At 55.8% G+C, this 25,177-nt stretch overlaps 1 protein-coding gene across 1 annotated transcript in view; it reads left to right on the forward strand.

Annotated features, from left to right (window-relative positions):
* The window catches only part of LOC147086423 (uncharacterized), an 83,221-nt gene that overhangs the window by 38,448 nt on the left and 19,596 nt on the right, over window positions 1–25,177 (forward strand). Inside the window, exons 5-7 of the mRNA XM_085978246.1 lie at window positions 2,661–3,726; window positions 9,856–9,958; window positions 10,139–10,275. Of these exons, the coding sequence (XP_085834372.1) occupies window positions 2,661–3,726; window positions 9,856–9,958; window positions 10,139–10,275 (1,306 nt within the window). The remainder of the gene's footprint in view (window positions 1–2,660; window positions 3,727–9,855; window positions 9,959–10,138; window positions 10,276–25,177) is intronic.

The raw sequence follows: 25,177 nt of genomic DNA on the forward strand, positions 1-25,177 counted from the left end.
CTCCAGCCCCTACACCCCTCCCTATCTCTGTAACCTCCTCCAGCCCCTACACCCCTCCCCATCTCTGTAACCTCCTCCAGCCCCTACACCCCTCCCCATCTCTGTAACCTCCTCCAGCCCCTATACCCCTCCCCATCTCTGTAACCTCCTCCAGCCCCTACACCCCTCCCCATCTCTGTAACCTCCTCCAGCCCCTACACCCCTCCCCATCTCTGTAACCTCCTCCAGCCCCTACACCCCTCCCCATCCCTGTAACCTCCTCCAGCCCCTACACACCTCCCCATCTCTGTAACCTCCTCCAGCCCCTACACCCCTCCCCATCTCTGTAACCTCCTCCAGCCCCTACACCCCTCCCTATCTCTGTAACCCCCTCCAGCCTTACACCCCTCCCTATCTCTGTAACCGCCTCCAGCCCCTACACCCCTCCCTATCTCTGTAACCCCCTCCAGCCCTACACCCCTCCCCATCTCTGTAACCCGCTCCAGCCCCTACACCCCTCCCTATCTCTGTAACCTCCTACAGCCCCTACACCCCTCCCTATCTCTGTAACCCCCTCCAGCCCCTCCACCCCCCCACACCCCTCCCTATCTCTGTAACCCCCTCCAGCCCCTACACCCCTCCCTATCTCTGTAACCTCCTCCAGCCCCTACACCCCTCCCTATTTCTGTAACCTCCTCCAGCCCTACACCCCTCCCTATCTCTGTAACCTCCTCCAGCCCCTACACCCCTCCCTATCTCTGTAACCTCCTCCAGCCCTACACCCCTCCCTATCTCTGTAACCCCCTCCAGCCCTACACCCCTCCCCATCTCTGTAACCCGCTCCAGCCCCTACACCCCTCCCTATCTCTGTAACCTCCTACAGCCCCTACACCCCTCCCTATCTCTGTAACCCCCTCCAGCCCCTCCACCCCCCCACACCCCTCCCTATCTCTGTAACCCCCTCCAGCCCCTACACCCCTCCCTATCTCTGTAACCTCCTCCAGCCCCTACACCCCTCCCTATTTCTGTAACCTCCTCCAGCCCTACACCCCTCCCTATCTCTGTAACCTCCTCCAGCCCCTACACCCCTCCCTATCTCTGTAACCTCCTCCAGCCCTACACCCCTCCCTATCTCTGTAACCTCCTCCAGCCCCTACACCCCTCCCTATCTCTGTAACCTCCTCCTGCCCTACACCCCTCCCTATCTCTGTAACCTCCTCCAGCCCCTACACCCCTCCCTATCTCTGTAACCTCCTCCTGCCCTACACCCCTCCCTATCTCTCTAACCTCATCCAGCCCTACACCCCTCCCTATCTCTGTAACCCCCTACAGCCCTCCCTATCTCTGTAACCCCCTCCAGCCCCTACACCCCTCCCTATCTCTGTAACCTCCTCCAGCCCTACACCCCTCCCCATCTCTGTAACCCCCTCCAGCCCCTACACCCCTCACTATCTCTGTAACCTCCTCCAGCCCTACACCCCTCCGAGATCACTGTGCTCCTCCAATCCTGGCCTCTTGCGCATCCCCCCGATTTCCATCGCTCCACCATTGGCGGTCGTGCCTTCAGCTGCCCGGGCCCCGAGCTATGGAATTCCCTCCCTAAACCTCTCCGCCTCTCTCTCCTCCTTTCAGATGCTCCTTAAAACCCACCTCTGTGACCCAACCCTCTCCTAATATCTCCTTATGAAGGGTTGGTGGGATTGAGGGATATGGGGAGAAGGTGGGATTAAAATCAAGCTCTAAGGATGGTCCTATTGTTTTTCCTGCTCCGAACATTCCCATGTGGAATTTGGAGCCAAGAGCAGATTTACAGAGAAGGAAATATTGGGGCCGATTTTATTAATGGGGGCACGTTGGAGGCAGTTCTGCTGCTTGGCGGGTCAATGGCCCGCCTCCATCGATTTGTGGCCAACCCACGCTATTTTCCCTTGATTGAACTTGTTGAGCCCACCCAGCGGGCTTAGCAGGCCAATTAAGGAGAAGCCGGTTACAGAGAACGTCAGCGCATGACGGTTCATCTGTCAAAACTTTTTTGACAGATGAGTTGTCATCGTTTGACATTCTCTGTAGTTTGATGAGGTCTTGAATTCAAGACCTCATCAAACCTCTTTCTTTTACAGAAATGAGATGGTTGTTGCACTGGAGAATGCAGCGGCCATCTGTCATCTCTGCCGCGGAGGTCCGAGACTCTCCGCATCCCCACCGACTGAAGCCTGCAGGAAGAAACCAAGGTAAGGAAACTTTTACTAACACTTTCCACTTACCTCACATACTCACCTCTCCACACTCGCACCCATCACTTACCTTCACAGCGCACTTTTGCCCCCCGCAGACCCACTGCTTGCCTCGGTGACCCTGGCGGAGTTCGCAGCCTTCGGGAAGCCCACACTTGTGTGGGTAAGATGGGGATAATCCTCTCATCTGCCCGCTAACTACCTGTTAACAGGCAGTTAAGTGGCTGTGATCTCCTTCCTGCCTCCGAGGAGACGGGACGCGGGACGGCTACCCGCCTCCTGGCGAGATGGCATGGAGGTGGGTTGGGGCGGGATGGGCACCCGTCCCCAAATTCTGCCATTTTCCTGGCAGTCCCGCCTCCCCAGGGCTGGCAAGAGTGCGCCTGTTGTTTTTAAATGGCTCGGCTGTGGTGTTTTAGTAATTTAAAAAAATATATAATTCCACAGATCGCGCACCAGAGGTGTGATCCGCCCGGGGCAATATGGATACGGTAAAGTTCCCTCCAGTTTCAGACTCCACGGAGCCACGGCCCACCTTCAGCAGGAGACTCCGCGGGACCGGCAGGGGCACCAAAGCAGCTCCCGGCAACCCCGGTTAGCAGAGGCCGCGCCCCGGAGCGAGCGCCAGGGGCGGGCGCAGAGGGGAGCTCTGGAGCGGGACGGAGCGCGTCGGGGATGGGAAACCGAGGACCAGGCCGCCGAGGAGGCCTCGGTTAGGCCGCAGCACCGCAGGAGCACCGGCGCCGAAACCGGGCAACCGCAGGCCCCGGCAAACCAGATATGGTTCGCAAAGCCTCCCAACTTGGCCAGGGGAGTTAAACTTGCCGGTATTTCCCAACCTGAAGGACTGGTCCCAGAGGAACCTGCTGGTGATGTTCATCGTCAAGTAGGCCCGGAGGCCTTGCCAACCTACAATGTGCTCCATCAGAGGCCCCAGGAACGGGCCTTGCAAGACCTGAATTTCACCTCACAGGGGCTCAGTGACCCCCTCTTTGTTTACGAGGCTCCAGATATTGCCGAGTCCTTTGCAGGAGTGTCGTTGGAGACTTCAGATAGTGCCAGCTTCCCAGATATGCCCCCGAGGCAGGTCAAAGACGGGTCGCATCTTCAGACTCGGCCAAGGCGCCTGGGGCCTGGATCCGAACCGCGGAGGAGCGAGCGGGCAGAGGCGAGTGGCAGAAAGGGCGAGGAGCGAGACCCCTCAAACCGAGGGGTCCCGGCGGAGCCTCCCGGGGGGGAGACGGCCAGCAGAGCTTCGACAAAGAACGGGCGCGGCAGCCGGCCGGAACCCAGCTCCGGCGAATCGCGGCGCCCCTCCAAGTCTCCGAACCGAAAGGATCAGCGGGAAGATCTCCCGTCCCCTCGTCGGAGCCTGAGCCGGCGTCGGAGGCAGGGCTACGGAGTCGTGACTGATCCCACAGCAGATATCCAGGAACAGGATTGGAATCCACATCAGTGGCCCTCAGCTGCCTGTCCGGGAGTTCAGAGGCAATATAAAACCTGCAGCTCTTCAGTAAGTCTCGAGATTTATTTCAGATTGTGTTTGTGTGTGTTTCTTACTGAGTATAACGCTCCAGTATATATTATATAACACACCGTGTGTCACAGGGTATAACACTTCTATATATATTATATAATAACACACCGTGCGTTACTGGGTATAACGCTCTGTATATATTATATAATAACACACCGTGCGTTACTGGGTATAACGCTCTGTATATATTATATAATAACACACCGTGCGTTACTGGGTATAACGCTCTGTATATATTATATAATAACACACCGTGCGTTACTGGGTATAACGCTCTGTATATATTATATAATAACACACCGTGTGTTACTGGGTATAACACTCCTGTATATATTATATAATAACACACCGTGCGTTACTGGGTATAACGCTCTGTATATATTATATAATAACACACCGTACGTTACTGGGTATAACACTCCTGTATATATTATATAATAACACACCGTGCGTTACTGGGTATAATGCTCTGTATATATTATATAATAACACACCGTGCGTTACTGGGTATAACACTCTGTATATATATTATATAGTAACACACCGTGTGTCACAGGGTATAACACTCTGTATATATATTATATAACACACCGTGCGTTACTGGGTATAACACTCTGTATATATTATATAATAACACACCGTGCGTTACTGGGTATAACACTCTGTATATATATTATATAGTAACACACCGTGTGTCACAGGGTATAACACTCTGTATATATTATATAACACACCGTGTGTCACAGGGTATAACACTTCTGTATATATTATATAATAACACACCGTGCGTTACTGGGTATAACACTTCTATATATATTATATAATAACACACCGTGCGTTACTGGGTATAACGCTCTGTATATATTATATAATAACACACCGTGCATTACTGGGTATAACGCTCTGTATATATTATATAATAACACACCGTGCGTTACTGGGTATAACACTCTGTATATATATTATATAGTAACACACCGTGTGTCACAGGGTATAACACTCTGTATATATATTATATAACACACCGTGCGTTACTGGGTATAACGCTCTGTATATATTATATAATAACACACCGTGCGTTACTGGGTATAACGCTCTGTATATATTATATAATAACACACCGTGCGTTACTGGGTATAACGCTCTGTATATATTATATAATAACACACCGTGCGTTACTGGGTATAACGCTCTGTATATATTATATAATAACACACCGTGCGTTACTGGGTATAACGCTCTGTATATATTATATAATAACACACCGTGCGTTACTGGGTATAACGCTCTGTATATATTATATAATAACACACCGTGCGTTACTGGGTATAACGCTCCTGTATATATTATATAATAACACACCGTGCGTTACTGGGTATAACGCTCCTGTATATATTATATAATAACACACCGTGTGTTACTGGGTATAACACTCTGTATATATTATATAATAACACACCGTGCGTTACTGGGTATAACACTCTGTATATATTATATAATAACACACCGTGTGTTATTAGGTATAACACTCCTGTATATATTATATAGCTGGGGGTGCCCGGCGGTGTCGAGGCTTTTTTGAGGGCATGTTGTTGTTGGAAGAGAGAGAGAGAGCGAGAGACTGGGGGGGAAGAGAGAGAGCGAAAGACTGGGGGGAAGAGAGAGAGCGAGAGACTGGGGGGAAGAGAAAGAGTGAGAGACTGGGGGGAAGAGAGAGAGCGAGAGTCTGGGGGGAAGAGAGAGAGCGAGAGACTGGGGGGAAGAGAGAGAGAGCGACAGGTACTGGGTATAACACTCCTGTATATATTATATAATAACACACCGTACGTTACTGGGTATAACACTCTGTATATATTATATAATAACACACCGTACGTTACTGGGTATAACACTCCTGTATATATATTATATAGTAACACACCGTGTGTTACTGGGTATAACACTCTGTATATATTATATAATAACACACCGTGTGTTACTGGGTATAACTCTCCTGTATATATTATATAATAACACACCGTACGTTACTGGGTATAACACTCTATATATTATATAATAACACACCGTACGTTACTGGGTATAACACTCTATATATTATATAATAACACACCGTGTGTTACTGGGTATAACACTCTGTATATATTATATAATAACACACCGTACGTTACTGGGTATAACACTCCTGTATATATTATATAATAACACACCGTGTGTTACTGGGTATAACACTCTGTATATATTATATAATAACACACCGTGTGTTACTGGGTATAACTCTCCTGTATATATTATATAATAACACACCGTGTGTTACTGGGTATAACACTCCTGTATATATTATATAATAACACACCGTGTGTTACTGGGTATAACACTCTGTATATATTATATAATAACACACCGTGTGTTACTGGGTATAACACTCTGTATATATTATATAATAACACACCGTGTGTTACTGGGTATAACACTCTGTATATATTATATAATAACACACCGTGTGTTACTGGGTATAACACTCCTGTATATATTATATAATAACACACCGTGTGTTACTGGGTATAACACTCCTGTATATATTATACAATAACACACCGTGTGTTACTGGGTATAACTCTCCTGTATATATTATACAATAACACACCGTGGGGTATTACCTAGAACACTGCTGTCTGTGTTTATATAATACGATAATGAGCTGGGTGTTATCATAACGCTGTATATATTATAATCATAATTCATTCATTTAGGCTGATGTCTGTGTGTGGTTTAGTCTCATTTAATGGCCTGTGCTTGTATACATTACAACTACTTTGCTCTGCTGACTCATTCACTGCGGTGGATGAACAAGGCGAACCTCCCACTTGGCCCGAGTTGTCGCCTGACACTAATCTCTTGTTTGATCGCTCGCTCTTGCAAGAGTCGGTGTCTCTGGCACTGCTCTGCCGCTGGCGAAACACTCCACAGATTGTAAACTTCTTCAAAAAAACTTTTTCCCTGAGTGCGTCTGTTTAATCGCCGCCGCCGAAGTCGGTTCTCCCTCCGGCCTGTCCTTCCTTGCTCTTTGCGAGCTGTTCCGCTTCCTCTCCGCCGCCTCCGAACTCTGTAAAAATGGTCGAGTGTTCCGACGCGGAAGGAAGCCATTCGGCCCGTCGGGCCTCGTGTCTTCTCTCTCAACGGCCGCTCCCCGTAATCCCCTTTTCCCCTCTTAAGATGTCGATTTCTGCTCTCTCATTGCTGACTCCCCCTAACAGTGGGAATAATTTATCCCAATTGACCTGATCAAAGCCTTATCTGAGGAAGGATATACTTGCCTTAGAGGCGGTGCAATGAAGGTTCACTAGATCGATCCCTGGGATGGGGGGATTGTCTATGAGGAGAGATTGTGTAGAATGGGCCGATACTCTCTGGAGTTTAGAAGAATGAGAGGTGATCTCATTGAAACATATCAGATTCTGAGGGGGATTGACTGGGTAGATGCTGAGAGGCTGTTTCCCCCTGGCTGGAGAGTCTAGAACCAGGGGTCACAGTCTCAGGATAAGGGGTCGGCCATTGAGGACTGAGATGAGGAGGAATTTCTTCACTCAGAGCGCGGTGAATCTTTGGAATTCTCTGCCCCAGAGGGCTGTGGAGGCTCAGTCGTTGAGTATATTCAAGACTGAGATCGATAGATTTTTGGACTCTCGGGGAATCGAGGGATATGGAGATCGGGCGGGAAAGTGGAGTTGAGGTCGAAGATCAGCCGCGATCTTATTGAATGGCGGAGCAGGCTCGAGGGGCCGAATGGCCGACTCCTCCTAATTCTTATGTTCTCCCAGAATTTTGAACACCTCCACCAGATCTCCTCTTAACTTTCTATATTCTAATGTCAGGTCGCCCCCGCTCTCCCTCCCCCGCTTTCTTGTAGTGTCGGCTGTGGCTCAGTGGGTGGCACTCTCTCTCTCTCTCTCTCGCCTCTGAGTCAGAAGGTCGTGGGTTCGAGCCCCACCCCAGAGACTTGAGTCCATAATCCAGGCCGACACTCCCAGTGCTGAGGGAGCGCCGCACTGTCGGAGGGGCAGTACTGAGGGCGCGCCGCACTGTCGGAGGGGCGGTACTGAGGGAGCGCCGCACTGTCGGAGGGGCGGTACTGAGGGGGCGGTACTGAGGGAGCGCCGCACTGTCGGAGGGGCGGTACTGAGGGAGCGCCGCACTGTCGGAGGGGCTGTACTGAGGGAGCGCCGCACTGTCGGAGGGGCAGTACTGAGGGAGCGCCGCACTGTCGGAGGGGCGGTACTGTGGGAGCGCCGCACTGTCGGAGGGGCGGTACTGAGGGAGCGCCGCACTGTCGGAGGGGCAGTACTGAGGGAGCGCCGCACTGTCGGAGGGGCGGTACTGTGGGAGCGCCGCACTGTCGAAGGGGCAGTACTGAGGGAGCGCCGCACTGTCGGAGGGGCAGTACTGAGGGAGAGCCGCACTGTCGGAAGGGCAGTACTGAGGGAGCGCCGCACTGTCGGAGGGGCGGTACTGAGGGAGCGCCGCACTGTCGGAGGGGCAGTACTGAGGGAGCGCCGCACTGTCGGAGATGCCGTCTTTCGGATGAGACGTTAAACCGAGGCCCCGTCTGCCCCCTCAGGTGGACGTAAAAGAACCAACAGCGCTATCTCGAAGAACGGGGAATTCTCCCCGGTGTCCTGGGCCAATTTTTACCCTTCAACACACATCACTAAAAAAAAATGATTATCTGGTCATTATCAGATTGCTGTTTGTTGGAGCTTGCTGTGTGCAAATTGGCTGCTGCATTGCCTACATTACAACAGTGACCACCCTTCCAAAGTACTTAATTGGCTGTAAAGCGCTTTGGCACATCCTGAGGTGGTGAAAGGCGCTGGAGAAATGCAAGTCTTTTTTTTTGTAATTTATATATTGAGATGCTCTGTGCTCCCAACACTGACCCCTGGTGAACACCACTGGTTACTCCAATCCAAAAAGCTCCATTAACTCAGACTCTGCTTTCTGACCTTTGCTTCCCATCCATGTCATCACACTCCCTTTAATACTGTGTGCGCCTTAACTTTACCAACAAGCCTCCTATGTGGCACCTTATCCAATGCCTTTTGTAAGTCCATATAAACAGCATCCACTGCAATTCCTTTATCAACACCCTCCGTTACTGCCTCAATGTACTCTTAATCTTGCATTACCACTTCCTCATATAACACCTCGGTAACCGTACATTTCTGAATCCCAGTCAAGTTGTGCATGTCAGTTACATAGGGACAGGAAGAGGCCATTCAGCCCCTCGAGCCTGTTCCTTCATTCAATTAGATCACGGCTGATCTGTATCTTAACACAACCTACCCGCTTGGTTCCGTAACCCTTAACACCCTTGCCCAACAAAAATCTATCAATCGCAGTTTTGACATTTTTAATTGACCCCCCCCCCGCCCCCGCCAGGTTCAACAGCTTTTTGGGGGACAGAGTTCCTGATTTCCACCACCCTTTGTGTGAAGAAGTGCTTCCCGACATCACCCCTGAACGGCCTGGCTCTAATTTTAAGGTGACGCCCCCCCCCCCCCTTTGTTCTGGACTCCCCCCCCACCAGAGGAAATAGTTTCTCTCTCTCTCTCTGCCCCATCGAATCCTTTAAACACCTCGATTAGATCACCCAACAACAACAACTTGTATTTATCTAGCGCCTTTAACGTAGTAAAACGTCCCAAGGCGTTTCACAGGGGCGATTATCAAACACAATTTGACCCCGAGCCACATAAGGAGATATTAGGACAGGTGACCACAAGCTGTGTCATAGAGGTCGGTTTTAAGGAGCGTCTTAAAGGAGGAGAGAGAGGCGGAGAGGTTTAGGGAGGGAATTCCAGAGCTCGGGGCCCAGGCGGCTGAAGGCACGGCCGCCAATGGTGGAGCGATGGAAATCGGGGAATGCTCAAGAGGCCGGAATTGGAGGAGCGCAGGGATCGCGGGGGGTTGTGGGGCTGGAGGAGATCATTCTTAATCTTCTAAACTCGAGGGAATGCAAGCCCATTCTGTGCAGCCTGTCCTCGTACTTTTAACCCTTTCAGCCCCAACATCAGTCTGATAACCCTATAATTCCCTCTCTCTTTCTAGGCCTGTCCCTCCGGTGACTCGGACCCGCGCAGAGCGCAATGCGCAGGATTCAACCCTCTGCAGTTCATGGGGCGTTACTACGAGTGGGAACCTTTCACTGAAGGTAAGTGGGGACTCCAACAGGGATGCTCACACCTCCTCTCGTTCACACGGTGCTGCCTGTTGGGGGAGGGGGGTGGGTGGGTTCGAGGTGGGACAGGACCTTCAGCGTCATTTCAGATCGCAACCATCCACCAGCTGCCCAGGAGCCTTTGATCCTGATCTGCATCTCCTCTCCTGATAGCGCTGACTCCCGCTGGAGGGGTGACGGGATCCATTGACCTCGTCCCTCCCTTCAGCCGCTCAACCCAGCGGCCAATTTCTTCCTGCAAGCCAGGACCTTTGTCACCTCTGGACTCCGACCATTCCAACGCTCCCCTGGCCGGCCCCCCACATTCCACCCTACGTAAACCCGAGTTCATCCAGAACTCTGCTGCCCCCGTGTCCTGACTCACACCCAGTCCCGTTCACCCATCACCCCCTGTGCTCACTGCCCCGTGTCCTAACTCACACCCAGTCCCGTTCACCCATCACCCGCTGTCCTCTCCTGCCCCCGTGTCCTAACTCACACCCAGTCCCGTTCACCCATCACCCCCTGTGCTCACTGCCCCATGTCCTAACTCACACCCAGTCCCGTTCACCCATCACCCCCTGTGCTCACTGCCCCGTGTCCTAACTCACACCCAGTCCCGTTCACCCATCACCCCCTGTGCTCAGTGCCCCGTGTCCTAACTCACACCCAGTCCCGTTCACCCATCACCCCCTGTGCTCACTGCCCCGTGTCCTAACTCACACCCAGTCCCGTTCACCCATCACCCCCTGTGCTCAGTGCCCCGTGTCCTAACTCACACCCAGTCCCGTTCACCCAACACCCCCTGTGCTCACTGCCCCGTGTCCTAACTCACACCCAGTCCCGTTCACCCATCACCCCCTGTGCTCACTGCCCCGTGTCCTAACTCACACCCAGTCCCGTTCACCCATCACCCCCCGTGCTCACTGCCCCGTGTCCTGACTCGCACCCAGTCCCGTTCACCCATCACCCCCTGTGCTCACTGCCCCGTGTCCTAACTCACACCCAGTCCCGTTCACCCATCACCCCCTGTGCTCACTGCCCCGTGTCCTAACTCACACCGAGTCCCGTTCACCCATCACCCCTGTGCTCACTACCCCGTGTCCTGACTCGCACCCAGTCCCGTTCACCCATCACCCCCTGTGCTCACTGCCCCGTGTCCTAACTCACAACCAGTCCCGTTCACCCATCACCCCCTGTGCTCGCTGCCCCGTGTCCTAACTCACACCCAGTCCCGTTCACCCATCACCCGCTGTGCTCACTGCCCCGTGTCCAAACTCACACCCAGTCCCGTTCACCCATCACCCCCTGTGCTCACTGCCCCCGTGTCCTAACTCACACCCAGTCCCGTTCACCCATCACCCCCTGTGCTCACTGCCCCGTGTCCTAACTCACACCCAGTCCCGTTCACCCATCACCTCCTGTGCTCACTGCCCCATGTCCTAACTCGCACCAAGTCCCGTTCACCCATCACCTCCTGTGCTCACTGCCCCGTGTCCTAACTCACACCCAGTCCCGTTCACCCATCACCCCGTGCTCACTGCCCCGTGTCCTAACTCACACCCAGTCCCGTTCACCCATCACCCCCTGTGCTCACTGCCCCCGTGCCCTAACTCACACCCAGTCCCGTTCACCCATCACCCCCTGTGCTCACTGCCCCGTGTCCTAACTCACACCCAGTCCCGTTCACCCATCACCCCCTGTGCTCACTGCCCCCGTGTCCTAACTCGCACCCAGTCCCGTTCACCCATCACCCCCTGTGCTCACTGCCCCGTGTCCTAACTCACACCCAGTCCCGTTCACCCATCACCCCCTGTGCTCACTGCCCCGTGTCCTAACTCACACCCAGTCCCGTTCACCCATCACCTCCTGTGCTCACTGCCCCGTGTCCTAACTCGCACCAAGTCCCGTTCACCCATCACCTCCTGTGCTCGCTGCCCCGTGTCCTAACTCACACCCAGTCCCGTTCACCCATCACCCCCTGTGCTCACTGCCCCGTGTCCTAACTCACACCCAGTCCCGTTCACCCATCACCCCCTGTGCTCACTGCCCCGTGTCCTAACTCACACCCAGTCCCGTTCACCCATCACCCCGTGCTCACTGCCCCGTGTCCTAACTCACACCCAGTCCCGTTCACCCATCACCTCCTGTGCTCACTGCCCCATGTCCTAACTCGCACCAAGTCCCGTTCACCCATCACCTCCTGTGCTCACTGCCCCGTGTCCTAACTCACACACAGTCCCGTTCACCCATCACGCCCTGTGCTCACTGCCCGGTGTCCTAACTCACACCCAGTCCCGTTCACCCATCACCCCCTGTGCTCACTGCCCCGTGTCCTAACTCACACCCAGTCCCGTTCACCCATCACCCCCTGTGCTCACTGCCCCGTGTCCTAACTCACACCCAGTCCCGTTCGCCCATCACCCACTGTGCACACTGCCCGGTGTCCTAACTCACACTGAGTCCCGTTCACCCATCACCCCCTGTGCTCACTGCCCCCGTGCCCTAACTCACACCCAGTCTCGTTCACCCATCACCCCCTGTGCTCACTGCCCCGTGTCCTAACTCACACCCAGTCCCGTTCACCCATCACCCCCTGTGCTCACTGCCCCCGTGTCCTAACTCGCACCCAGTCCCGTTCACCCATCACCCCCTGAGCTCACTGCCCCGTGTCCTAACTCTCACCCAGTCCCGTTCACCCATCACCCCCTGTGCTCACTGCCCCGTGTCCTAACTCGCACCAAGTCCCGTTCACCCTTCACCCCCTGTGCTCACTGCCCCGTGTCCTAACTCACACCCAGTCCCGTTCACCCATCACCCCCTGTGCTCACTGCCCCGTGTCCTAACTCACACCCAGTCCCGTTCACCCATCACCCCGTGCTCACTGCCCCGTGTCCTAACTCACACCCAGTCCCGTTCACCCATCACCCCCTGTGCTCACTGCCCCGTGTCCTAACTCACACCCAGTCCCGTTCACCCATCACCCCGTGCTCACTGCCCTACACTGGCTCCCGGTCCGGCAACGCCTCGATTTAAAAATTCTCCTCCTTGTTTTCCAATCCCCCCAAGGCCTCCTCGCCCCCCCTCCCTATCTCTGTAACCCCCTCCCGCCCTACACCCCTCCCTATCTCTGTAACCTCCTCCAGCCCTACACCCCTCCCTATCTCTGTAACCCCCTCCAGCCCCTACACCCCTCCCTATCTCTGTAACCTCCTCCAGCCCTACACCCCTCCGTATCTCTGTAACCTCCTCCAGCCCTTCACCCCTCCCTATCTCTGTAACCTCCTCCAGCCCCTACACCCCTCCCCATCTCTGTAACCCCCTCCAGCCCTACACCCCTCCCTATCTCTGTAACCTCCTCCAGCCCCTACACCCCGCCCTATCTCTGTAACCTCCTCCAGCCCCTACACCCCTCCCTATCTCTGTAACCTCCTCCAGCCCTACACCCCTCCCTATCTCTGTAACCCCCTCCAGCCCCTACACCCCTCCCTATCTCTGTAACCCCCTCCAGCCCCTACACCCCTCCCCATCTCTGTAACCTCCTCCAGCCCCTACACCCCTCCCTATCTCTGTAACCTCCTCCGGCCCCTACACCCCTCCCTATCTCTGTAACCCCCTCCAGCCCTACACCCCTCCCTATCTCTGTAACCTCCTCCAGCCCTACACCCCTCCCCATCTCTGTAACCTCCTCCAGCCCCTACACCCCTCCCTATCTCTGTAACCTCCTCCAGCCGCTACACCCCTCCCTATCTCTGTAACCTCCTCCAGCCTTACACCCCTCCCCATCTCTGTAACCTCCTCCAGCCCCACAACCCTCCGAGATCTCCGCGCTCCTCCAATTCCGACCTCTTGCGCATCCCCTGATTTCCATCGCTCCACCATTGGCGGCCGTGCCTTCAGCCGCCTGGGCCCCGAGCTCTGGAATTCCCTCCCTAAACCTCTCCGCCTCTCTCGCCTCCTTTAAGACGCTCCTTAAAACCGACGTCCTTGACCCAGCTTTTGGTCACCTGTCCTAATATCTCCTGATGTGGCTCGGTGTCAAATTTAGTCTGATTTACGTTCCTGTGAAGCACCGTGGGACGTTTTACTATGTTAAAAGCGCTGTGTAAATGCGAGTTGTTGTTGTTGTTGTGTATCGGTCGGGTTCGATTGTGTGGGCAACGCTGATTCCATCCTCACTCGACGCCAACGCATTTTCCAGCTCTATACCCATCGGGTGTGGGCACCCTGGCTGTTCTGCCCCTTCTCTTCCTCCCCCACCCTCAGCCTCCCTAGCCCAGGAAGGTCAAGCGTGACACCACCCCTGGCACCGAGCAGGGACTGGGGTCACGACCTGCGACCTTGCCAACCTGTTGCCGAGACATTTCGCCAAAGAAAGACAGACTCGCGTTTCTCCAGCGCCTTTCACCACCTCAGGACGTCCCAAAGCGCTTTACAGCCAATGAAGTACTTTTTTTGTAGTGTGGTCACTGTTGTAATGTAGGAAACGCAGCAGCCAATTTGCGCACAGCAAGCTCCCACAAACAGCAATGTGATAATGACCAGAGAATCTGTTTTAGTGATGTTGGTTGAGGGATAAATATTGGCCCCAGGACACCGGGGAGAACTCCCCCTGCTCTTCTTCCAATAGTGGCCGTGAGATCTTTTACATCCACCTGAGAGGGTAGATGGGGCCTCGGTTTAACGTCTCATCCAAAAGACGGCACCTCCGACAGTGCGGCACTCCCTCAGTACCGCCCCTCCGACAGTGCGGCGCTCCCTCAGTACTGCCCCTCCGACAGTGCGGCGCTCCCTCAGTACCGCCCCTCCGACAGTGCGGCGCTCCCTCAGTACCGCCCCTCCGACAGTGCGGCGCTCCCTCAGTACCGCCCCTCCGACAGTGCGGCGCTCCCTCAGTACCGCCCCTCCGACAGTGCGGCGCTCCCTCAGTACCGCCCCTCCGACAGTGCGGCGCTCCCTCAGTACCGCCCCTCCGACAGTGCGGCGCTCCCTCAGTACCGCCCCTCCGACAGTGTGGCGCTCCCTCAGTACCGCCCCTCCGACAGTGCGGCGCTCCCTCAGTACCGCCCCTCCCACAGTGCGGCGCTCCCTCAGTACCGCCCCTCCAACAGTGCGGCGCTCCCTCAGTACCGCCCCTCCCACAGTGCGGCGCTCCCTCAGTACCGCCCCTCCGACAGTGCGGCGCTCCCTCAGTACCGCCCCTCCGACAGTGCGGCGCTCCCTCAGTACCGCCCCTCCGACAGTGCGGCGCTCCCTCAGTACCGCCCCTCCGACAGTGCGGCGCTCCCTCAGTACCGCCCCTCCGACAGTGTGGCGCTCCCTCAGTACCGCCCCTCCAACAGTGCGGCGCTCCCTCAGTACCGCCCCTCCCACAGTGCGGCGCTCCCTCAGTACCGCCCCTCCGACAGTGCGGCGCTCCCTCAGTACCGCCCCTCCGACAGTGTGGCGCTCCCTCAGTACCGCCCCTCCAACAGTGCGGCGCTCCCTCAGTACCGCCCCTCCCACAGTGCGGCGCTCCCTCAGTGCTGGCACTGGGAGCGTCGGCCTGGAATTTGTGCTCCAGTCTCTGGAGCGGGGCTCGGAACCCGCGACCTTCTGACTCGGAGGCCAGGGCGAGCCCTGCCCACTGAGCCACGACTGACCGGGTGTGCAGCAGACTGGAAAGGTTTGTCCCGGATCCCAGCTAATCTGTGTGTGCGTAACGTTAAAAAACAAACAAACGGCCTGTGATCAGGAAGGAGTTGTAATCCTTTTATTAATGAATCACAGCCTGTCTGGGTTGCAGCAAGCAGATCCCTGCGATTGTGGCTGGTGTCCTGAGCTGCGTGTCGGACCCTCGCTCGAACCGCTGGTGGTTTAACATAGAAACATAGAAGATAGGAGCAGGAGTCGGCCATTCGGCCCCTCGAGCCTGCTCCGCCATTTAATGAGATCATGGCTGATCATCCAAATTCAGTACCCTGTCCCTGCCTTCTCCCCATATCCCTTGATCCCTTTAGCCTTAAGAAATATATCCAACTCCTTCTTGAATATATTTAATGAATTGGCCTCCACGGCCTTCTGTGGTAGAGAATTCCACAGGTTCACCACTCTCTGGGTGAAGAAATTCCTCCTCATCTCAGTCCTAAATGGCTTACCCCTTATCCTTAGACTGTGACCCCTGGTTCTGGACTCCCCCGCCATCGGAAACATCCTTCCTGCATCTAGTCTGTCCAGTCCTGTCAGAATTTTATAAGTTTCAATGAGATCCCCTCTCATTCTTCTAAACTCCAGTGAGTACAAGCCCAATCGACTCAATCTCTCTTCATACGTCATTCCTGCCATCCCAGGTATCAGCCTGGTGAATCTTCGCTGCACTCCCTCCATGGCAAGAACATCCTTCCTCAGATAAGGCGACCAAAACTGCACACAGTACTCAAGGTGTGGTCTCACCAAGGCCCTGTACAACTGCAGCAAGACATCCTTGTTCCTGTACTCAAACCCTCTCGCTACGAAGGCCAACATACCATTTGCCTTCTTAACCGCCTGCTGCACCTGCATGCTTACCTTCAGCGACTGGTGCACAAGAGCAGTTTAAGAGCGCGGCGGGGAGCAGAAGGCTGGAATGGTGCGGCCCGGCCGTGGTCATGTGTCCTCAGGCTGTGTTTGAGCCTCCGCCTAGCTGCTAGCAGCCCTGGAGAAGGGAGGGTCGGAAGAATCACGTTCGATCCCGCTATCTCTCTGACCCCCTCCAACCCCATAACCCCCCGCGATCTCGGCGATCCTCCAATTCTGGCCTCTCGCGCATCCCCCGATTTCCATCGCTCCACCATTGGCGGCCGTGCCTTCAGCCGCCTGGGCCCCGAGCTCTGGAATTCCCTCCCTAAACCTCTCCGCCTCTCTCTCCTCCTTTAAGACGCTCCTTAAAACCGACCTCTTTGACCAAGCTTTTGGTCGCCTGCCCTGATATCCCCTTATGTGGCTCGGTGTCAGATTTGGTTTGATAATCGCTCCCGTGAGAAGCGCCCGGGGTCGTTTTACTACTGTTGATGTTGTTGGTCTTCACTGAGGCAGATGATCCTGTCCTGTGCGGCAATCAGGGCGATACAATTGGCTGCAGTGCCCTGGGGCGGGCAAGGGATTAACAGCTCAGCGACTGCTCATAATCCCTTGCCGGAAAGCCCAGTAGTTGTGGATGTCAGGTGAGGGGCAGGAGCGAGCTTGGCAGAGATAAATCACAAACCCCCTCCCCCCACGAAGAAGGCCGAATAGTCTGTGATGCAAGAAAACTACTTGGCACTTGGTCTAAGCGTTAAACAAAGCTTTAATCAACTGTTTTACAACATGGAGGTCTAGTTGTGTCCTTCACTTGTTCCTGTTAAGAATGTCCTGCGCAAGCTGGGCCCGTGCCCGAGTATTTATACTCTCCCTGGACAGCGCCACCCGCAGGCCGCTCAGTATTATTTCATCAGTCTTTCTTTCATGAATGACCGATTCAGGTCAGTCTGCTAGCGCTCACTGTCTGGAGTGGATTGGAGGGAGGATCTTCTACCCCAGCAGTCAATGCAGGAAGGAAAACCGCGCCTTTCACCACCTCAGGACGTCCCAAAGCGCTTTACAGACAATGAAGTACTTTTTTTGCAGTGTCGTCACTGTTGTAATGTGGGAAACGCGGCAGCCAATTTGCGCACAGCAAGCTCACACAAAAAATGCGATAATCATCAGATGATCTGTATTTTAGTGATGTTGGTTGAGGGATAAATATTGGCCCCAGGACACCGGGGAGATCTCCCCCTGCTCTTCTTCGAAATAGTGGCCGTGGGATCCTTGACGCCCACCCGAGAGCAGACGGGGCCTTGGCTTAACGTCTCATCCGACAGTGCGGCGCTCCCTCAGTACCGCCCCTCCGACAGTGCGGCGCTCCCTCAGTACCGCCCCTCCGACAGTGCGGCGCTCCCTCAGTACCGCCCCTCCGACAGTGCGGCGCTCCCTCAGTACTGCCCCTCCGACAGTGCGGCGCTCCCTCAATTCTACCCTTCCGACAGTGAAGCACTGAGAATGTCGTCCTGGATTTTTGTGCTCAAGTTTCTGGAGTGGGACTCGAACCCATGGCCTTCTGACTCAAAGGCGAGGGTGCTACCCACTGAGCCACGGTTGATTAGCCATGACTGTGATGCCCTCTGCATTCAAACAGCCACTGTCCACATGAAGATTGACCAGAGGCGACCATTGGAACCCGTACCTCAGTGAGAGTCAGCACCTTCAGGAGAGGAGGGGACCCGTACCCCAGTGAGAGTCGGCACCTTCAGGAGAGGAGGGGACCCGTACCCCAGTGAGAGTCGGCACCTTCAGGAGAGGAGGGGACCCGTACCCCAGTGAGAGTCAGCACCTTCAGGAGAGGCGGGGACCCGTACCCCAGTGAGAGTCGGCACCTTCAGGAGAGGAGGGGACCCGTACCCCAGTGAGAGTCGGCACCTTCAGGAGAGGAGGGGACCCGTACCCCAGTGAGAGTCAGCACCTTCAGGAGAGGAGGGGACCCGTACCCCAGTGAGAGTCAGCACCTTCAGGAGAGGAGGGGACCCGTACTCCAGTGAGAGTCAGCACCTTCAGGAGAGGAGGGGACCCGTACTCCAGTGAGAGTCAGCACCTTCAGGAGAGGAGGGGACCTGTACCCCAGTGAGAGTCAGCACCTTCAGGAGAGGAGGGGGACCCGTACCCCAGTGAAAGTCGGCACCCTCAGGAGAGGAAATACATAGAGAAGGCTTTAATCTTGCCGTGTCCTTTTAAATGAATAAGGTAGTCTTTGACTGGGCTGCGGATATTAATCTTTATAAAAGGCACAGTGACCTTCTGTATCACTCGCAACGGGAGCTGTGTGTTTCTCCACACTGATTGTTCACTGATATTTCGCTTTGAATGCCTGACAACCCAGTTACATTTTATGGCAATCCAACTGTTTAGTTAACAGTAATCGGATCCCAGCAAAACATTCCTTCTCACTGAAGACCGCTGTGTGCTCCCAGCTCCCCCGAGCGCCTCTCTACGCACTGGCTAACGGTGGTTAGCGGGGTAATTAACATTCTCCGCACTAGGTAGCGTCAGCTGTGGCTCACTGGGCAGCACTCTCTCTCACCTCTGAGTCAGAAGGTTGTGGGTTCAAGTTTTACTCCAGAGACTTGAGCACAAAAATCCAGGCCGACACTCCCAGTGCAGTACTGAGGGAGCGCCGCGCTGTCGGAGGGGTGGTACTGAGGGAGCGCCGCACTGTCGGAGGGGCAGTACTGAGGGAGCGCCGCACTGTCGGAGGGGCGGTACTGAGGGAGCGCCGCACTGTCGGAGGGGCGGTACTGAGGGAGCGCCGCACTGTCGGAGGGGCGGTACTGAGAGATTCCTGCACTGTCGGAGGGGCGGTACTGAGGGAGCGCCACACTGTCGGAGGTGCCGTCTTTTGGATGAGACGTTAAGCCGAGGCCCCGTCTGCCCTATCGTGTGGACGTAAAAGATCCCACGGCCACTATTTCGAAGAAGAGCAGGGGGGAGTTCTCCCCGGTGTCCTGGGGAGAATATTTATCCATCAGCCAACATCACTAAAAACAGATGATCATGTCATTACCACAGGGGAGAGAGGGGGGCAAGGAACATCACGCACACACGCGTTCTGGGTCATAAGACTGTCCGTGTGTAATGGGCGTTCTGGGTCATAAGACTGTCCGTGTGTAATGGGCGCTCTGGGTCATAAGACTGTCCGTGTGTCATGGGCGCTCTAGGTCATGAGCCCGTCCGTGTGTATTGGGCGTTCTGGGTCATAAGACTGTCCGTGTGTAATGGGCGTTCTGGGTCATAAGACTGTCCCTGTGTAATGGGCGTTCTGGGTCATAAGACTGTCCCTGTGTAATGGGCGTTCTGGGTCATAAGACTGTCCCTGTGTAATGGGCGTTCTGGGTCATAAGACTGTCCGTGTGTAATGGGCGTTCTGGGTCATAAGACTGTCCCTGTGTAATGGGCGTTCTGGGTCATAAGACTGTCCCTGTGTAATGGGCGTTCTGGGTCATAAGACTGTCCGTGTGTAATGGGCGTTCTGGGTCATAAGACTGTCCCTGTGTAATGGGCGTTCTGGGTCATAAGACTGTCCGTGTGTAATGGGCGTTCTGGGTCATAAGACTGTCCGTGTGTAATGGGCGTTCTGGGTCATAAGACTGTCCGTGTGTAATGGGCGTTCTCTGTTGGTTGGGGTTGTGTTGTGCGAGTTCTGATTGCTGCATTCCAGTTTGTCCAGGAGTTTTAGATTTTTGTTTTTTCCTCTTCCTGTCCGTGTGTAACTGCTTCGGAGGCTTCGGTCCAAGTCTTCTGGCATGCCCATACTTTTGGAACGTCCACAGTGCTGCTACAGTGCGATTCCCCATGGGAATGCCCCTTCACTTGTGGTTACTGGAAGAGGATGAGTTGGAGCAAGGGAGGGATGCTAGCAGCGGACTAGGCCCGAATTCGTGCCGACCGGCAGAGGCGCGGCTGCCTGGGTTTGCACGGGGGGGGGCAGCATCCCGGGGTGGGGGGACCAGTGACGAAGGCCGTGTCACCGGGGAGGGGGGGGGGCGCGGGCACTGCCAGTCGCGGTCAGCCATTGCCCCCGCACCCTTCCCAGTTCTCCGTCTCCTTCCAGGTTGCAGCGGCTGGCCTATGGGGGAGGGTGGCGCAGCGTGGCGAGATGGGGCCTCCATTCAGCCCGTGTGCCTGACCCCAGCGTCCTGTCGCTGCCTGCCTTCGAGGGGGAAGAGGAGAGCCTGAAAGAGGAGGTGGCAGCAAGGCCACAACAACCACTTGCCTTTATGCAGCGCCTTTAACGTAGTAAAACGTCCCAGGGCGCTTCACAGGAACGTAAATCAGACAAAAATCTAACACCGAGCCACGTAAGGAGATATTAGGACAGGTGACCAAAAGCTGGGTCGAAGAGGTCGGTTTTAAGGAGCGTCTTAAAGGAGGAGAGAGAGGCGGAGAGGTTTAGGGAGGGAATTCCAGGGCTCGGGGCCCAGGCGGCTGAAGGCACGGCCGCCAATGGTAGAGCGATGGAAATCAGGGGATGCGCAAGAGGGCAGAATTGGAGGAGCGCCGAGATCTCGGAGGGTTATAGGGGTTGGAGGAGGTTACAGAGATAGGGAGGGGTGTAGGACTGGAGGGGGTTACACAGATAGGGAGGGGTGTGGGGCTGGAGGGGGTTACAGAGATAGGGAGGGGTGTAGGGGCTGGAGGAGGTTACAGAGATGGGGAGGGGTGTAGGGGCTGGAGGAGGTTACAGAGATAGGGAGGGGTGTAGGGCTGGAGGGGGTTACAGAGATAGGGAGGGGTGCAGGGGCTGGAGGAGGTTACAGAGATAGGGAGGGGTGTAGGGGCTGGAGGGGGTTACAGAGATAGGGAGGGGTGTAGGGGCTGGAGGAGGTTACAGAGATTGGGAGGGGTGTAGGGGCTGGAGGGGGTTACAGAGATAGGGAGGGGTGTAGGGCTGGAGGAGGTTACAGAGATAGGGAGGGGTGTAGGGGCTGGAGGAGGTTACAGAGATGGGGAGGGGTGTAGGGCTGGAGGAGGTTACAGAGATAGGAAGGGGTGTAGGGCTGGAGGAGGTTACAGAGATAGGGAGGGGTGTAGGGGCTGGAGGGGGTTACAGAGATGGGGAGGGGTGTAGGGGCTGGAGGAGGTTACAGAGATAGGGAGGGGTGTAGGGCTGGAGGGGGTTACAGAGATAGGGAGGGGTGTAGGCGCTGGAGGGGGTTACAGAGATAGGGAGGGGTGTAGGGGCTGGAGGAGGTTACAGAGATAGGGAGGGGTGTAGGGCTGGAGGAGGTTACAGAGATAGGGAGGGGCGAGGAGGCCACGGAGGGATTTGCTTATGTAGAGATTGTGTAGAATGGGCCGATATTCTCTAGAGTTTAGAAGAATGAGAGGTGATCTCATTGAAACATACAAGATTCTGAGGGGGATTGACAGGGTAGATGCTGAGAGGCTGTTTTCCCCCTGGCTGGAGAGTCTAGAACCAGGGGTCACAGTCTCAGGATAAGGGGTCGGCCATTGAGGACTGAGATGAGGAGGAATTTCTTCACTCAGAGGGCAGTGAATCTTTGGAATTCTCTGCCCCAGAGGGCTGTGGAGGCTCAGTCGTTGAGTATATTCAAGGCTGAGATCAATAGATTTTTGGACTCTCGGGGAATCGAGGGATATGGGGATCGGGCGGGAAAGTGGAGTTGAGGTCGATGATCAGCCGTGATCTTATTGAATGGCGGAGCCGGCTCGAGGGGCCGAATGGCCGACTCCTGTTTCTGTTTTTCAATGTTTTTATGGAATTCGATGGGTAACACCTGTTGTTCTTGCTTCAGAGGGGGAGCGCTGTAACCTCGCTCAGCCTGTTAGAACAAACACGGCCAAAATGTCCAGCGATTTCCTCTGAGCAAGTCTATCAGGGATTCACTGGTATACCGTGGCGCAGTGGGTAGCACTCGCTCTCGCGCGCTCTCTCTCTCTCGCGCTCTCGCACTCGCGCTCGCTCTCGCTCTCGCTCTCACCTGAGTCCGAGGGTCGTGGGTTCATGTCTCACTCCAGGGACCTGAACACAAAATCCAGGCTGAGCCTCCCAGTGCAGTACTGAGGGAGCGCCGCACTGTCGGAGGGGCAGTGCTGAGGGAGCGCCGCACTGTCGGAGGGGCAGTACTGAGGGAGCGCCACACTGTCGGAGGGGCAGTACTGAGGGAGCGCCGCACTGTCGGAGGGGCAGTACTGAGGGAGCGCCGCACTGTCGGAGGGGCAGTACTGAGGGAGCGCCGCACTGTCGGAGGGGCGGTACTGAGGGAGCGCCGCACTGTCGGAGGGGCAGTACTAAGGGAGCGCCGCACTGTCGGAGGGGCGGTACTGAGGGAGCGCCGCACTGTCGGAGGGGCGGTACTGAGGGAGCGCCGCACTGTCGGAGGGGCGGTACTGAGGGAGCGCTGCACTGTCGGAGGGGCGGTACTGAGGGAGCGCCGCACTGTCGGAGGGGCAGTACTGAGGGAGCGCCACACTGTCGGAGGGGCAGTACTGAGGAGCGCCGCACTGTCGGAGGGGCAGTACTGAGGGAGCGCCACACTGTCGGAGGGGCAGTACTGAGGGAGCGCCGCACTGTCGGAGGGGCAGTACTGAGGGAGCGCCACACTGTCGGAGGGTCAGTGCTGAGGGAGCGCCGCACTGTCGGAGGGGCAGTACCGAGGGAGCGCCGCACTGTCGGAGGAGCAGTGCTGAGGGAGCGCCGCACTGTCGGAGGGCAGTGCTGAGGGAGCGCCGCACTGTCGGAGGGGCAGTGCTGAGGGAGCGCTTGCACTGTCGGAGGGGCAGTACTGAGGGAGCGCCGCACTGTCGGAGGGGCAGTACTGAGGGAGTGGCACACTGTCGGAGGGGCGGGTACTGAGGGAGCGCCGCACTGTCGGAGGGGCGGTACTGAGGGAGCGCCGCACTGTCGGAGGGGCAGTACTGAGGGAGCGCCGCACTGTCAGAGGGGCAGTACTGAGGGAGCGCCGCACTGTCGGAGGGGCAGTACTGAGCGAACGCCGCACTGTCGGAGGGGCAGTACTGAGGGAGCGCCGCACTGTCGGAGGGGCAGTACTGAGGGAGCGCCGCACTGTCGGAGGGGCAGTACTGAGGGAGCGCCGCACTGTCGGAGGGGCAGTACTGAGGGAGCGCCGCACTGTCGGAGGGGCAGTACTGAGGGAGCGCCGCACTGTCGGAGGGGCAGTACTGAGGGAGCGCCGCACTGTCGGAGGGGCAGTACTGAGGTAGCGCCGCACTGTCGGAGAGGCAGTACTGAGGGAGCGCCGCGCTGTCGGAGGTGCCGTCTTTCGGATGAGACGTTAAACCGAGGCCCCGTCTCAGGTGGACATAAAAGATCCCATGGCACTATTTCGAAGAAGAGCAGGGGGGAGTTCTCCCCGGTGTCTGGGAGTCTATATTTATCCCTCAACCAACATCATTACTGCAACAAAACCACATTGCTGTTTGTGGGAGCTTGCTGTGCACAAATTGGCTGCCACGTTTCCTGCATTACAACAGCGACAACACTTCACAAGTACTTCATTGGCTGTAAAGCGCTTTGGGACATCCTGAGGTTGTGAAAGGCGCTGTAGAAATTAAGTTCTTTTCTATCCTAGTACGTTTGACAAGGTTCCCACCATATGTGTCTGCGCATGCAGCCTTTAATTGTAGCCAGCAGCCTTTGGTTGCAGCCCTTTCAGGGGCAGTCAGGGCTGGGAACTTGCCCCACTCTATGTACGAGAAGCGGACCCTCCAAGATTAGAAGGGTGTGTACACTGGCGGTGGGATAGGTGGCGGGATTATTAACTCTACGCCCCCGATCGTAAAACCTCCGCTGTGAACTCTCACCGGGTTTACGGTTATATTGGCGTCAGCAGTTATCCAGTAGCGCCCTCCGTGTGAGAGTGGGGATATTCGACCGTGGAGGGCATCGCAGCAGAGGCTGATCCCTGAGCCAGACGTCTGTGGGAAATTCGGGGGGGGGGGGCGGTTGTGGGTGATAATCTGACCCCCGTGCGGCAGCGCCGAACGATCTTGGAGTAGTCGAAGGGGTTAAAGGGACGGGCGGGGGGCAATAACCGCACAGCAGCCTTCCCGAGTGCTTGGGCTTGGTCTGCGTGTTAATGACAGCGCATGAAAGAGTGGAAGGAATGACGGTGTCCGTAGCACAGCTGTCGTGCGTCCATTAACAGCCGGCTCTTGGACTCCAAGGACCTGCTATCAATCCTCAGCTGAAGGAGCAGCCAAGGGGGCCCTGACGTCTCTCTCCGACTGTGTGTGTGTTGGTTCAGCACGCAGCTCGACCGCCAGGAACCCCCTCTGTCCCCTCCTGAATATACTAGGTACAATTCGGGGGGGGGGACAGTGAGAAGGCCACGGGGTGAGGGGGGTGGGCGATGGGGTTACAGGGGGAGGAGAGAGAGAGAGGGGGGGAGGAGAGAGAAAGGGGGAGGAGAGAGAGAGAGAGGGGGGAGGAGAGAGAGAGAGGGAGGAGAGAGAGAGAGAGAGGGAGGAGAGAGAGGGGGGGGAGAGAGAGAGAGGGGGGGAGAGAGAGAGAGAGGGAGAGGGGGGAGGAGAGAGAGAGAGGGAGGAGAGAGAGAGGGGGGAGGAGAGAGAGGGGGGGAGGAGAGAGAGGGGGGGAGAGAGAGAGAGGGGGGGAGAGAGAGAGAGGGGGGGAGAGAGAGAGAG

The sequence above is a fragment of the Somniosus microcephalus genome, unplaced genomic scaffold, assembly GCF_052327205.1.
Source record: "Somniosus microcephalus isolate GS21.2 unplaced genomic scaffold, FLI_Smic_1.0 unresolved_chr7, whole genome shotgun sequence".
NCBI classification, from domain to species: domain Eukaryota; kingdom Metazoa; phylum Chordata; class Chondrichthyes; order Squaliformes; family Somniosidae; genus Somniosus; species Somniosus microcephalus.